At 34.8% G+C, this 14,664-nt stretch overlaps 1 protein-coding gene across 3 annotated transcripts; it reads left to right on the top strand.

Moving 5' to 3' along the window:
* Positions 1–1,663: 1,663 nt before the first annotated feature.
* LOC126761854 (uncharacterized) lies at positions 1,664–13,681 on the top strand. Of its 3 annotated transcripts, none has more exons than XM_050478278.1 (5): positions 1,664–2,287; positions 9,300–9,654; positions 9,851–10,010; positions 10,743–10,870; positions 12,281–13,681. In XM_050478278.1, exons 2-5 carry the CDS (start codon positions 9,337–9,339, stop codon positions 13,220–13,222), a joined length of 1,548 nt encoding a protein of 515 aa, XP_050334235.1. In that variant the 5' UTR covers positions 1,664–2,287; positions 9,300–9,336; the 3' UTR covers positions 13,223–13,681. The 3 variants fall into 3 exon arrangements, with proteins under 3 accessions (XP_050334235.1, XP_050334236.1, XP_050334234.1); XM_050478279.1 differs by having other exon boundaries at positions 1,664–2,291; XM_050478277.1 differs by lacking the exon at positions 1,664–2,287 and adding an exon at positions 2,326–3,302 and having other exon boundaries at positions 12,281–13,680.
* Positions 13,682–14,664: the final 983 nt, after the last annotated feature.

Here is a 14,664-nt window from a genome sequence, read left to right as displayed (position 1 = left end):
ACCTCACGTCACCCTTGCAAGACTGAGGATGAAAAGTCTCGGTAATCTTACCTTCGGCGCACCAAAAGACATTGCCGAAACTGACATAAAGGTATTATGATCCAGTATTCAAGAGTTTTTAGGTACCACTCAAGCCTACGTTCTAAGCTGTTTAAGTGAGATCCCTCTTATGAAGACCTCTCAACCTAACCTAACCATTGTTTACATCCTGTTATGCTATAAGAAATGGTATCATAGCTTCGAAGCAGTCGAAACTAAAGTTCACACACCCTTACTCCCCCTACGTACCGTAGATCAAACGGTTTTACAAATGCAAGAGTTCCAAAAAAATGTCTGACATTTCTCACATATCCTCTCCCGCGTTCCTTCTTCCCTGCAGTCTAATAAGCAAATGCTCACATACATATACATACATACATATATGCATATCGCAGCGCAAGGATCACCGCGGCCTTTTCACCTGGCCTGCGCGCACCTGACACAGCAAAGTAAAAAACAACAATAACAACACAGTATTTGCATCCCTATAACATTTTTTTATATGCACGTATGCATATATGCAAATGTGTGTGAGTGCCCTGATGGGTTTATTTTTACCTTGCTGCGTAAGCTTCGCAGCTGATGATGGTAATTCCAGCAATTACGCCACTACCACCAGTCAACAACAACAGCAGCAACAACAACCAGCAGTGGCAGTGTTGGTACAATTGCCTGAACTGCCACTATCAGTGCAACGACTATTGCCACCACCACCACCAGCACCGGCGCTATCACCGACATCAGCAGCAGCAACAACAAACACTACAAAAAACAATAATAACAAAAACAGCATAGCGCCACGTTGGTAGCAGGATTGCATGTTGTCACTCGCTCATGCCACATGCCGCATGCCACATTGGCATACGTTTTCTCAACCAATATTTGTGCGATTGTTGGCGCAACCTCTGATCAAATAAATGGTGTATATATAAATATAATGTGTATATGTCAATGTGTTAATGTGTGTTTGTATGTAATTTTGTTTGTTTGTTATTATGTGTGTGTCGGCCAATGCGTTCGTTGCCCGCGTTTTTTCGTCAATTTATATATTTTTGCATGTGTATGCGTGTGTTTGTGTATTCTTGTATTTGTGTTGGTGCAACCCCCGCACTTGCTGACCGCTAGCGCTTTGTTAGCCGCTAACTATAATAACATTGGCTTTTGCTTCTTCGTTTTCTACTGCTTTTTAGTCATTACAACAACAGCGCTAACCTTAATTTACATACAGCAGCGCGCACTCTTGTGTTTAATATATGATATTTGTATATATGAATATTTTTATACATATGTATGTGTGTGCGCGCCTTTAACGTGTTGGTTCGCTGACAGTGGCAAGGGATAATGCGCCCAGTTTTTGTTGTTGTTATTTTAATTTTTTTTATTATTTCGTTAGTGTTCTTTTTGTTTTTTGGTGTTGTTGTTGATTTCTCTTGTTGTTGTTGTTTTTTCTGCTTTTCTTGTCGTTGTTGTTATTACTGTTGTCTTTCTTTTTGTTGTTGTTATCATTTCTTGTTGTTGTTGTTTTATCGTTTTCTTGTTGTTTTTGTTGTTTTTGTTTTCCTTCTTTGTAATTTTGCGCTTTTTATTCCAGTTTTTGTGCTAGCAAATAAAAATTCAGTTAGTCACTCGTCGCCAAGGATACGGTGCGTTTCGTTTCGTCGTTGTTTCTCGTCTTTGCCGTTAGCGCCGGCACTTTTCGCTATAATTTCGTGCTGCTTTGTTGTTTTTGTTATTGCGCATTTATTCGACTTTAGTTTTTCGTTAGTTGTTGTATGTGAAATATTCGATTTTTCGTTTGCAAGTTGGGAAATTAGTTAGGCGCCACCAATCCGACACGCAGTCATTATTAACTTCGCGTAGTCTTAGTTACCGAAAAGCCAAATCAAAACGCCGCACATATACATACAAAATACCAACTGCTGCACGAATTGCCGATGGAGAAAAATTGTACGAAAAATAGTAAAAAAACAAAAACATTTGAATTACCGTTATAGCCGGCCAAAATGTAGGCATATTTCGTGGCTGTAGTGGCATATCCAATTCATATACATATGTATATAGCGCTATATATGAGTAGTAACGGAAGTCATAGTGGCAGCGATAAGCCAACGCCACACCCACTCATATGTCATTGCCGACAGCGCTGCTTTAAACGCTCAGTGCGAAAGCGCTGACAATAAGAAAATTGAGCGAAAAATTCAGAATTTCACCGATCCTGTTCAGGTGCAGCGGACGGCGCTGGCTGAAAGTAAGTCACAGACCAATAGCAGCAAATCTAACATTGCACATATACACACTTACATGTCATATATACATACTTATATAAACTGTATATACACTTGCATACATATATACACACCTATATAGCTACCTATATGCATATACATACATATACAGCCATGCATTTTACTATAACTCCAAACGAACGTTAGAATTTTTTGCTCGCTGCTACGACGTCAACGGAAATTACACACACAACATTAACGTGCTGCTGAAATAATAACAACAGCAACAAAAATACTTATAACAACAAATACATGATTTTTTATTTGACTGCCTTTCTTCCTTTTTTGTTTTTTGCTTACCTTACACCTTGCTTCCGCGCCTGACTGCTTGCTTTCTAGCGCTAACGTTCGTCCGCTTCCGGTTAGCGGCTCAAATTCTGTTCCGATTCCTGGCACAACTACAACTACGCGCATATATAAAGTAGCACTGTTTCATTGCCAGCGCGTTCCGTTCTTGTCTAATTGGCCGTACATACTCAAGCAAGCAACAACAAAATACAATACCAGCAACAACAAGATACAGAACTTGGGAAGAAAACGGCGGCGCGACTGCAAAGGAAACGAAAATCCTCCCTCGTTCGCGCTGTAGTCACAGTGCTAGCAGTTAGCCAGCCAGCGAGTCGGCCTAGCCTAGCCGGGTCATGCATTTCGAATTCAGTTAGTCAGTTTAACGCATACGCTCGCAGGGCTAACATGTAGTCCTGCGCCTCCAACGCAACGTTCAACGATCAACAGTTTTGTTTTAATTTTGCTTTCTTTTCGCTGTTCATGTTTTAAGTAAAATTTATTATCATTTTGTGTTATAAGCAGTGACTCCTATTTGTGGCGAAGTGGCAGTGTGAAATATTACCAGTACGGGCAGACAACTTTTTTATTTAATACAATTGGTTTTTGAAGACGGCATACATTTTTAAATACATACATTATATAATAAAAAGCTGTGGACGAGCGCATTCTTGGGTTCATACTATTTTTTGGGTAAGTTTTGGCATAAGAAAATAAATATGATACTAGCGAAATTTTTTAATAAAAAATAAAAATTTCAAAGACAATGAAATATTCAACACTATTTCAAAAAAAATATTTCAAAAAACTTGAAATATTCAAAACTATTTAAAAAAATATATTTTTAGTAAAAATATGTTTAAAAATAATTTCTTTTTATGTATCAAAAAAAAAATGTTATCAATGAAATATTCAAACATATTTTAAAAAGCGAATTTCGATAAAAACAAAAAAAATATTTTAAAAATATTTCTGAAAAAAACTTTTTTAAGGAAAAATATTCCAAAAAAGTCTTTTAATAACAGTAAAATTTTCAAAACTATCTTTTAGAAAAATATTTAATAAACAAATTAAAAAAAAATATTTCAGAACAAATTTCTTTTTATTAAAAATATTCAAAAAAAATTGTATGGCAATGAAAAACTATCTTTAAAACAATTTTAATAAAAAATATTTCAGTAGAAATTTTTACAATATTTTCAGTAGAAATATCTTTTTATTAAATCAAATTCAAAAAAAATTTTAAATGAGAAATATTCAAAAATATAATAAAAAACTATAAAAATATTAAACTAAATTTTTCAGAACAAATTTCTGTCTAAAAAATATATTCCAAAAATTTTTAAAAGCACTGAAATATTCAAAAATATCTTTAAAAAAATTTACAAAAAAATATTCAAGAATATATTTCAGTAGAAATTTCTTTTTATTAAAACATATTCACAAAATTTTTAATAAAAGAAAAATATTCAAAAATATAATAAAACAATATTAGATATTTGCTCAAAATGTTTAATAGCAATGAAATATTCAAAAATATTTTAAAAAAATTTCAAAAAAATAGTTCAGTAGAAATTTATTATTATTAAAACATATTAAAAAAAATTTAATAAAAGACAAATATTCAAAAATATAATAAAAAAATATAAAAATATTTAAAAAAATTTTAAAAACAAATTTCAAACATATTTCCAATAAAATATGAATTAAATAATAAAAGAGATTTTCACTTATTACTTCTGTAAAACTACTGCTCGATATTAAAAAAAAAAACGTGTATGCTTCTTCTGCTGCATAAATATAAGGTGTTATTTTTTTAAATAAAAAATCGCATGCTAATCCTTGGCACTGGGAGAATTCACAGTTGACTTTTACAATACTCTGTGGTTCTTTGGGTGCCAAAGCTAAGTGTGCCGATCATACTGCAAATCTTTTGACATTATTTATATATATTTCGAAACGTACTCACGAAGTTTCTGCCTAATGTTAATAGAATGTTAAAAGTCTGTAAAATAAAATTACTACCATCTATGTATATTAGAGATACTGACTATTTGAAACGTAGTCCTGGCAAATATTAAGGGAACTTTAATCGTATATAATACTGAATAACTACGATCTATATTAGAGATACTAAGACAGTAACTAATTCGGTTCCTTTTAGCTCACAATAATATATGTAACTCGAAGCTTGTACTACAAAAAGTTCGTAGAATAATACCTTGTTCTATAGCTCACAGTGAATTAGTCCAAACAATCTTATATAATGTATATCTTTCAATCTTTATTTATTTATTTTCTCCTGCCGTCTCTCAGAAATACGTTTAATAGCTGCCAAGAATCATTGGAATGCCGCTCAGTAGTTTAGCTATATTCTATAAAATAGAGTTGATGCTCGATCAAATAATTTTCGATCTGGCTCGATTACAGTATTTTTTGGAATGAATGAAAATGACAAACATAGCTGTCTCTGATGGAAAGTTTTTGAACTCAAACTCGTAATCAGGACTTAAAATTGTCAACAAAAATTTGAACTTTTATTTCATATATTCTTTAATTTGAACCACTCTCATCGCTACCAAATATTACATATTTACATATTTACAAACCTACATTCAGCAGTTTAGTCATAAAAGCGATGATTCAGCCAGAGGCAATTTTTATTGTTAGGCAACACGCGATTATATAGGCGCTCTGTGAATAACACAAATGACAGTTGGAGCGTCTTCGATTGACAGTAATTAAACCCTTAATATACCCTTTTGTTGGTATGTTTTATTGATTTGAAAATGTCTTTATTTATTTTTCACACATACATCACAATTATGGAATTTCTATTAATATTTGGCGGGTCTAACACACATTTACATATACAGGATATTAGGGTTAGACGCAAACGCAAGCTGAAATATGAATTATATGATAAAATAAATCAAACAATAAACATTTGTATGTATGTATTTTATATTAACTTCAAATATAAAATATAGGAATTTGCATTAAGTACATACTATTTTTTCTATTTGCACTTGCTCACTATTTTTACTACCAATTACTTAACCCTAGTAGCCACTTGCATCGAAAGTAACGTGCATTAACCGCAATCTATACATATGTTGTCAGGACATTGCTGACACAGTGGAGCCGTCATTCATTCTTCCACCTAACGGTACTCAGCAGATTTGCATATAAAATCAGCTCTGCAATGTAATTATATAATCATAATTCATATGAATGAATGTCAAATGGAAAGCGTATACAAATCGCTAGTAAATCACACGAAATATGCATATTTGGGCATTTATTTTCGCCGGATAATTAGTACTGTTCACCTGTAATTATATGTCAATACTTTTATGCATATTCCATTTGTGTTTAATTGAAAAAAATAATTAAAATTTTTCGTTATTGTGTGTTTATGAACAACTGTCAAGAGTTTATCATGGAGTGTTCCATAAACTCTGTGTCAAAGACATCTCCTTATGAGTAAACAGTCTTTCCGTTGATTAGACATAGCAATCTCATCATTACAAAAAGAGAAGGCTGAAAAAACCTCTCGAAAATAGTACTCTTCTAGGCGAGTTCTAGATAGTGGTGGACTGAGGTAATAGGAGGTTTTCTAGCATCTCTCTCATGCCTACTTTTCTGCATGTATCGTCGATACTTATGCCCACCCTGCTCGCATGTGATACTACTCTCCAAACTATTACTCAATATTTCGACTATAAATATGTATTGGACCAATAGCAGAAGAATTGTGAGAATAAACTTGATGCAATAGACTTTCCGGATTATATCCACTTATACGTCAGAAAAACTCTCTTCTTTCATTTTTTTTCGAATGTTTAAAGAGAATTTTGGATTCCCTTGTTTCCCTAGCCGATCTCCAGAAGCAAATTTTAAGAATATCTATCTGACTATGGCGAATATTTTTCTGCCTAAAATTATATCTAATCCAAAAGCCAAAAAACAAATATAATATTATTATACATGACTACAGGTAATGCACGAATGACCAGAAAAAGTAGTTTTTTGTAAAAAAATTTACATTTCAGATTGGCTCAAAAAATCGAAATTAGTATTAAAAATATTATTTATTCGATCATAACCTTATAAATACTTATAAGAAGGTCGTTTTGACCGACTTTGTTGAGAAACTTGAAAACGAAAAGTAACGAAAAGTAAACTATCAGCCGATTATTCTCAAATATATGTAAATATTCAAAATAAAAGCAAAAATTAAATTTTTTTGAAATTGACGCTCATATCTCAAAGGCGAAACTATTTATATCACCGTGGCTATAATTAAACAAAAAAACTTTTCTATTAGCGCGTGTTGCCTTGTAGATAACTTCAGCAAAACTTTCGCCCAAATTCGTTAGCGCTCCAGAATTTATGGAAGCATGCACTGGTCGGGTAGTATTAAGACATACAAAAGCTTCCTCACTCAAGATTTCCTCTAGTATGTAGAAAATCTAGAATATAAATTTGATCAAGCTTGCATTTTTTTCTTCTTCTATTCCCTCTGGTTCAGTAAGTATCTAACTTTTTAACTCCAAAAAAATCTCTACTTTTTTCACAAGCAGCATTGATGTGATCTCTACCATTGAAGTGGAGAAATTGAATAAGAATAAGAAGTGGCTTCTCTTCACCCAGACTAGGCTGGTATAGGAAATATTAGTTTCAGCTCTTCCATCAGTTTCTATCGGCTATGTACATAGATATTCAAAATTCATCGAAAATTGAACTTAGCACAACATGAAAGTGAGAAACGCTGTTAAGTTGCGTATACCTCACTCACAGCTTCATTCATGGTCGCACTAAGAAAATTTCATTTCAATGCAGAAAATTTAATTCCACTTAACTAACGGTAACTTAGAATTCCCCAAACACGAATTTCACCACAGCAACTACAATTACGCTATAACATTACTCTATACTTTTCCATTTTTTAAGTGCCCCTGTATTAACGTTGTAATTTTGGTGTTGCTTTTGTCAGTATATACATTTTTTTGTCTCGAAAACTACCCAAACATTTTCGTAATAAAGCACTCTGATTACATGCATATAGTACAATATATACAAGAACGCGCATGCAATGGAGTGAAGTTGGTAAATGCAAAATAGGCACCAAACATATGAAAATATGTTTTACGGGCTCCGGTACGTACAAGTCACGGAAATTCCGTGCATGGCATATTTGCACGTCAGCGCAGGTGAACGCGTTTGAGCTGAGACGGCTTTTCAACTACCAAATATGTACCCTACCCTGACATCAGCACCTTTCTGCGCCTTTCTTTACCTGAGGGACCTGAGGGTAGCTGCACACAACTTCTAGCCAACGAATTCACTCTACAAAAAACATAAATAAATGTGTACAGTTATACATATACATATGTAAATTGGTATGCACAGGTGCCAGCGTTAGTATGAGGTGGCTTTAATGTACAGGGATAATTTATTTTATCGCTGGCAACAAATCTAAATTGATCGTTAGACTACCAAAGCGACGTCAAATGCCAACGCCACTGCAACCAGCAACCAGCCACCACCGCATATTCTACATTTTATAAAACGTTACCGTTATTCTGAGGTAACGCAGGCACATTGTATGCAATTCGTGTAACAAAACGAATTCGTAACAACAATTTTATGAGTTTTCCATTTATAATGCTTTGTTGTGGTTTTTGATTATTTGCGTTACTTTGTTTTCCAAGAAAAGCTTTCATCAATTCTATGACAAGCTTATTAAATTTGTAGAAAGAGTATGAGTAATAACAAGCGGGTTTATAAATGTGTGAGTAGTGAATGTAATATGTACTCATAATGGCAAAGTGGCATGTGCAGTAAAAAAATCGGAAGTACTCTAACTTATTTCACGAGCTAATGGAGCTTTCATAAACAAAATGAATGAAAGCTGATACATTTTGACATATGACAAATAGCAGTGATCTTTAAATAGTCGAAAATAATGAATTGGCTTAATACCGAAAGAAAGCCTTCATGGTAGGCACAAAAAGCCTTCCGAAATCGTACGTGAAATTCTTAAAGCTTTTTAAATATGACTTATGTATATTCGCAACCAGACTTACATTTGTTAAGAATTTAGGGGGCAAAGTTTAAAAAAAAAATACAAAGTGGTTTAATTATGTGCTCAAATAAGCTTTCACATAGAAAAAGCTTTCGGGACGCTTTAAATAAACTGATTTGAAATTCTTAAAGCATTCTTCATGCAGCTTGTGACAACAGACATATGTGAGATAGAAACTATTACCTATAAATGCAAAATTATAAATAAATGTATGCCCAAAGAGCTTTCACCTACAAAAAATTTAAGCATATTTAGCAATGAAGTAACAAAATGGACAGAGTTATTAAAACTTCGAAAAATCTTGCATATCCTGCAGTTATAAGAACTTTCATCTAATTTTGATAGCTTTCAAGAATATATGAGATGTATTAAACTTTTCGGGACAATACACTTTATATCACAGAGAGCTTACAGCATCAAAATGTGGGTATAATTCGAAATCATAAGAAGCGTTAATATTCGAAAATTTTAGCTTTCACCCCTAATAATAAAGAGAACTGGTTCGGTTATTGATGAATTTCATACGCTGTTTAATATTTTAACAATTATCATCCACATTGACATTTTCAAACTCATTCTTACTATAATTCCATTTTCAGGTGCTTTTTTCAGTACACTCAACCAAATTCCCTCCTTATGGCTGCCCAACAGAACTCCACACTCATCTACGACAATTTGGATGAGTGTCCCTCATTGCTAAAAGAACCCGACGAACTGAGCAGTTATAGCCCGATCTTGCCTTTGAAAAATCAAAACACTGCCCTTAAACAGCAATTGAAACAAGCGGATAACAACAACAATAATAATGACAATAAAAATTCAATTGTTAAAGAATTTCATAAATATCGAAAATACACGAAGGGTCGTCATCGCGGAAATTATGCAGCGAGTAGCTGCAGCACGAAGAGCAGCCGGAGTCGTACGATATCTTTGAGTGGTGTTAATAGCACTGAGGTGAGTTAGATTAAAATTGAACTGGATCTCAGTGAGATTTAAGTATGATATATTGCAGAGCTTTTTGAAAGCTTTCATAGGCACATTTTTTTCTTACGCAAATACAGCATATTTTATATCTAAACAAAATAAATCTTTTTCTCTCACTTTCTCCCTCTCTCTAACTCTCCCTCTTTGACTCTATCGTCACTCCTAGGAGCAAGGCCACAAGGAGATACCCATTTGGCTGGGAGAGGAACCACGTTACGTGTCCGGCGTAAATAAGCGCACCACCTGCAATGACATTATTAAAGCTTTGATTGATGACGAAATCCGTAATGGCGGCAATCACGATTATTTTGCCAATCGTAACAAATGTAAGTCAAGTTAATAAAAACAAAACCGCGGCTATTTGTAAGACTATTAAGCAAGTTATACTGGTTTGTGGGTTATTTGTGTGGGTGTGTGTCATACAACGAGAAAGCGGGGGAGCGCATTAGATTCAGAGGGTCTTATATGCCTGTTCTATACTATCACTCACTCTCTCTCTCTCTCTCTCTCTCTCTCTCTCTCTCTCTCTCTCTCTCTCTAGCATTATTATGTACATTGTTTAATAATAAGTATTTTGATTTCGAAATGCAAATATTTAGACGAACTGCGTGCATTCTCATATATCAACATGATAGCAATGAAATATAAAAATATATACACTGAAATATATGTATAAATATATATCTAAATATATGTACATATATACACATACTAAATACTATATACTAATTACTAATGATTTCTTGTATTTTTTGGCATTGTTTTACCACCAACCTACAACACCTACACTTTTGGCAACACCCGGCAACTCTGGCGTGTCTCGACTCTGCGGCTACCTGCTTGTTGTTTTACTGTTATACACATGGACTATGCTTCCGGTACTTTCCGCATACTATGGACTCACTTCCGTTCGGACGGACGCGATTTGTGGGGTTGCGACTTGCCACCCAACGCCGCCTGGCACCCACCTGTCACCTCCCTGACACCCGCTATTGGCGTGCTCATTCATATATTTGTATACATATGCATGTATGTATGTGTAAACAATGTGCGAATAGCTGGCGCAGCATCGCGTGACTACAACGATTATGTTATAACGGAAAGTTGGCGCGGTATCGAGCGCAGCTACGATGGCAATATGGCAATTTTGCCCGTTTGGAAGGCCTGGAGTCGTGTGCACAATGAGGTAATTCACTTATACACCAATATTTGCGGGTTATTTTTTCGAAAAGCATATATAACAAACATGAATTTATATGTACATATATCATTTTATATATTTGCGCGTTGTTAGACCGCCCGCTTTTAGTTCTGCCATGTTGTTACCTGTTCATAAACTGTGATTATATAACCCTGACGCGCTTGAGTGGTAAGAAAATATTGGCGCCACACGCAAAACTGCGTACATAAAAGGAATATAAGCGTCATAAAATTAACAACAAAAACGCATAAGGCAATGCCTCGGACATTGTTAGCTTTGTTTAGGTGTTTTACCGTTAATCAATTTATCATATATATATGTATCTATATATATGTGAGATATTCTGAACTGGTAAACTACTTGGCACTAAAACAATTATATTCCTATAATATTTTTTAAGGTCCCTATTAAACGAGACTGTTTAGGTTTCAAGGACCCACCGAAGAATTAACTTAGATTTTCAAAATTTCGGTAATAACGGTGTTTTTCAACCGATTTTGGAATAGTGAAATATACCTTACACTATATAATACCGATCAAAAAAGATTCCTTATGGTTTCAAGAAACCACATCCAACGTAATTTCCATTTTAGTCATACCTATATCGGGTGGAATATATGTGACGGTATACCAATAGACCTCATAGGTCAGGTAAGGTTTATTTAATAGGCAGATACTCGTGAAAACACTAATAATCCCCTTTGAACTGCTGGAGACGCTCGTCCGTTGTGATGTCCAGGACTCCAAAGTTCGAATCAAAAAGACCGTCGTATATCTACAAAGCGCCCAGAGCCAATCACAAGTTTGTTGACCTAGCTAATATCTACTCCAGTCAATTCGTTGGGTTCACAGAAATTATGGTAACCAAGATGCTTCAACCTTAGTCTGGCGATAGCTGGACAGTGAAGGAGAAAATGTCTAGATGTTTCCAACTAATTTTTCTCCCTGCAACGTCCTCCAAAATCTTTAGCCTCATAGCGTGAGTGCCAATGGAACAATGTCCAGTTAGGACACCTATCATTGCGACCATGTGAACCTTCATGGATCTTTTACGTTCCACTCTGGGCCAGATGGCTTTCGCAACCCCACAAGTGCTGGTTGCTGATGAACACTTACTGAGCACATCCGAAGCCCATAGACTTATCGTCCGACCCATTCTGTTAGGATTTAGGTAAAGTTGCTCTTTCAAGCGAGCTCATAGACTGCACAGTTTCCGACGATTCCATTGTGGGCTTTATATATAGTATACATAAATATACATATACTTTGGAAGTAGCTTGAGGCTACAGCTAGTGAGAACATGTAGTTCAATTTTTATTATCTTCTTCTTTCAATAAGATAATAACCCGATTCATCCAACACAAAATAAAAAAATCTATATTTCTTTCTTCGCAGATCCGGCTTAGCCTCAAGCACCACAAAGACGTCGCAGAACCAGCGCCGCCCAAACCAAACACTAACTGGTTCCAGACTCTACGAAAGTATTTTGCCAAACTATTGAAATTCCCGAAACGAAATCAAAAAATGCTGCCACCTGCTATAAACAAGCAACAAAATGTACTTTTACCAATTAAAGAGGAAGAAAGCCCCGATGAAATCATCTTCGTTCTATTACCCGACAAAAAATATGACAATTCATCGGCGTCACCGAAAACCAGCAATCCTTTACAATCCGCTTACAATATGCACGATCCCATTACAAAAGCTGAGATGTTAAAAAGAAAGCTCTACAGCCTATCCGAGACGCGCGTGTCCATGCGTCGCAAACGACGCGGCAACAAAACACCGAAGCGCAAAAATCAGCAACCACGCGAAAAACTGCCAAATCAAATACACGAAGTGACAAATAACTGTATACGCCGACGCAAAGATGCGCCCTTACGGCATTCCCTGCGTCACAAGTTGGCGCAGAAGACCAACGAAATCGATACGCTCTACAAACGTGAATACGAACTCACACAGCGTTTGACACACAAGTGCCAACTTCATAAGCTGCACAATGAGTTGTACGCCAAGGCGGATCAACAGCTGGAAATCTCGATTGGCCAAATACAACGCAATGTCGAGCAGTATGCCGAGCAAATCATACAAACGGAGCAGGAATTGCGCGAGTTGAAGCAGGAAATCAAGCAGGACATATCGATTGTGAATAACCTCAAGCGCATGGCTTTAAGTAGCGCGGAGAGCGCAAACGATTGTGGCATACCGCTCATGCCCAAATTGGTGGAAGAAGTGCAGCATGAAGTGCAACCGCCGAGGAGCGATGCCAATGCGGAAATGCAATTTGTTGATAATATTTATGAGTTCTGTGACAACAATGCCAGCATGTTGGTATAGATTTGAGCAAGAAATGCAAGTCTAAGTTGGTTACTGTTTTGACAGTTCGCCATCGTACACTGTGCAGAAATGTCAAATTGAAATCAGAGTTGCTTAAACACTCTTTTTTAAAGGAGTGATCTTAATTGTTATAAAATTTAATTTTAAGCATATTTTAAAGTAAGTTGAATTTTTTCACATACTGCCAACTTTTTTGAGAAAATATGGTAACACCGATTGTGCCTAATTAAAAAAAAGTAAGATTTTTTTAACTCGCTTCTTTTTACACATATTCTAAAGTAAAAGTGGCATATTTTTATTAATCATAATTTATTTTAAATACGTTCAACTAATTTTACAAAAAAAGTGCTACTAACATGCCGACAATATTAGTATTAAATCAAAATATTATCAAACCAAGATACTACTTGTTACTAAATATATAATAAAAAAGTAGTTTTAAGTATTGTGAACTGATTTTGCATAAGTTGAAATAAAAGTTAATGAAATATTTATTAAAATATTGCATGTTTCTGTTAAAGCATAAATTGAGTAAGCAAGAAAATCATCAGTTAATACAAAGTCAATGCATATTTGCAATGTGTTGACAAATCACGTTGCATCAGCTGATTGTCAACATGTCACCGAGTAATGATAACTTGTCACGAATTTGTCAATTGTCAACCTGTCACCAAGCTGTAGTAGCCTGTCTAGAGTGCTTTTCTCCCTTCGAGATATATATTTGAAAAGCTTACTTGAAAAAGTCTTTCCAAATATGAGCTCCTGATTGTAACGAGAAGGTCCTCCGCCTTCCAATTTCTTATTTTTTCTTGTGATCAGATAGAAAAATTCATTTTTTATTTCCAACTCCTTGAAACAAATAACTCGTTTGATAGATTTTTTAGGAAATTGAATGCTTCACAACATCGTCTCTTACGAGGTTTTCGTAAACCTAACCATTTGATCATGAATATCTCATAAATGCCAACTTAATTGAAAAATTATACGAAACCAATTTTTAGAGCAGTAAATTTTATACAAGACTCTGATATATTTTATGTTTATAGTGGTAGTATATAATATGTCATGAAATTTGCCTATTTTTCATGTGTTATATTTTGCAAAAAGCTTGCAAGCTTTATTTGAAGCTTTTCAAAATGTACCCTCACTCGACGATTATTTCAGTTAGTATACTTCAGTCAAGCAAAAAACTATTTCAACTTTTGGTTGAAAGCTTTCGTATGAGCTTTTCTTCAGTCAAACCACAAACCATTTCAAATTTTGGTTGAAAGCTTTCGTATGAGCTTTTCTTTAGTCAAACCCAAAGCCCATTTCAACTTTTGGTTGAAAGTTTCCATCTAAGCTTTTTAGAAAACTTCTTTAGTCAAATCAAAAACCAAAAAAATTTTCGCGTGAAAGCTCACCGCTGCGCTTTGTTCAGCGAGCTATAAAAGCTTCTAAGC

Source organism: Bactrocera neohumeralis, chromosome 6, assembly GCF_024586455.1.
Source record: "Bactrocera neohumeralis isolate Rockhampton chromosome 6, APGP_CSIRO_Bneo_wtdbg2-racon-allhic-juicebox.fasta_v2, whole genome shotgun sequence".
Lineage (NCBI taxonomy): Eukaryota > Metazoa > Arthropoda > Insecta > Diptera > Tephritidae > Bactrocera > Bactrocera neohumeralis.
Note: the sequence above shows the minus strand (reverse complement) of the source record. Positions and strands in the feature narration are given on the sequence as shown.

Excerpts from the sequence above, each read along its gene's own strand:
- LOC126761854 (XM_050478278.1), top strand. The coding sequence starts at position 9,337 with ATGGCTGCCCAACAGAACTCCACACTCATCTACGACAATTTGGATGAG. Across the intron at positions 10,011-10,742 it reads TTTTGCCAATCGTAACAAAT|CTGGCGCAGCATCGCGTGAC; the intron begins GTAAGTCAAGTT and ends ATGTGCGAATAG. Across the intron at positions 10,871-12,280 it reads GGAGTCGTGTGCACAATGAG|ATCCGGCTTAGCCTCAAGCA; the intron begins GTAATTCACTTA and ends CTTTCTTCGCAG.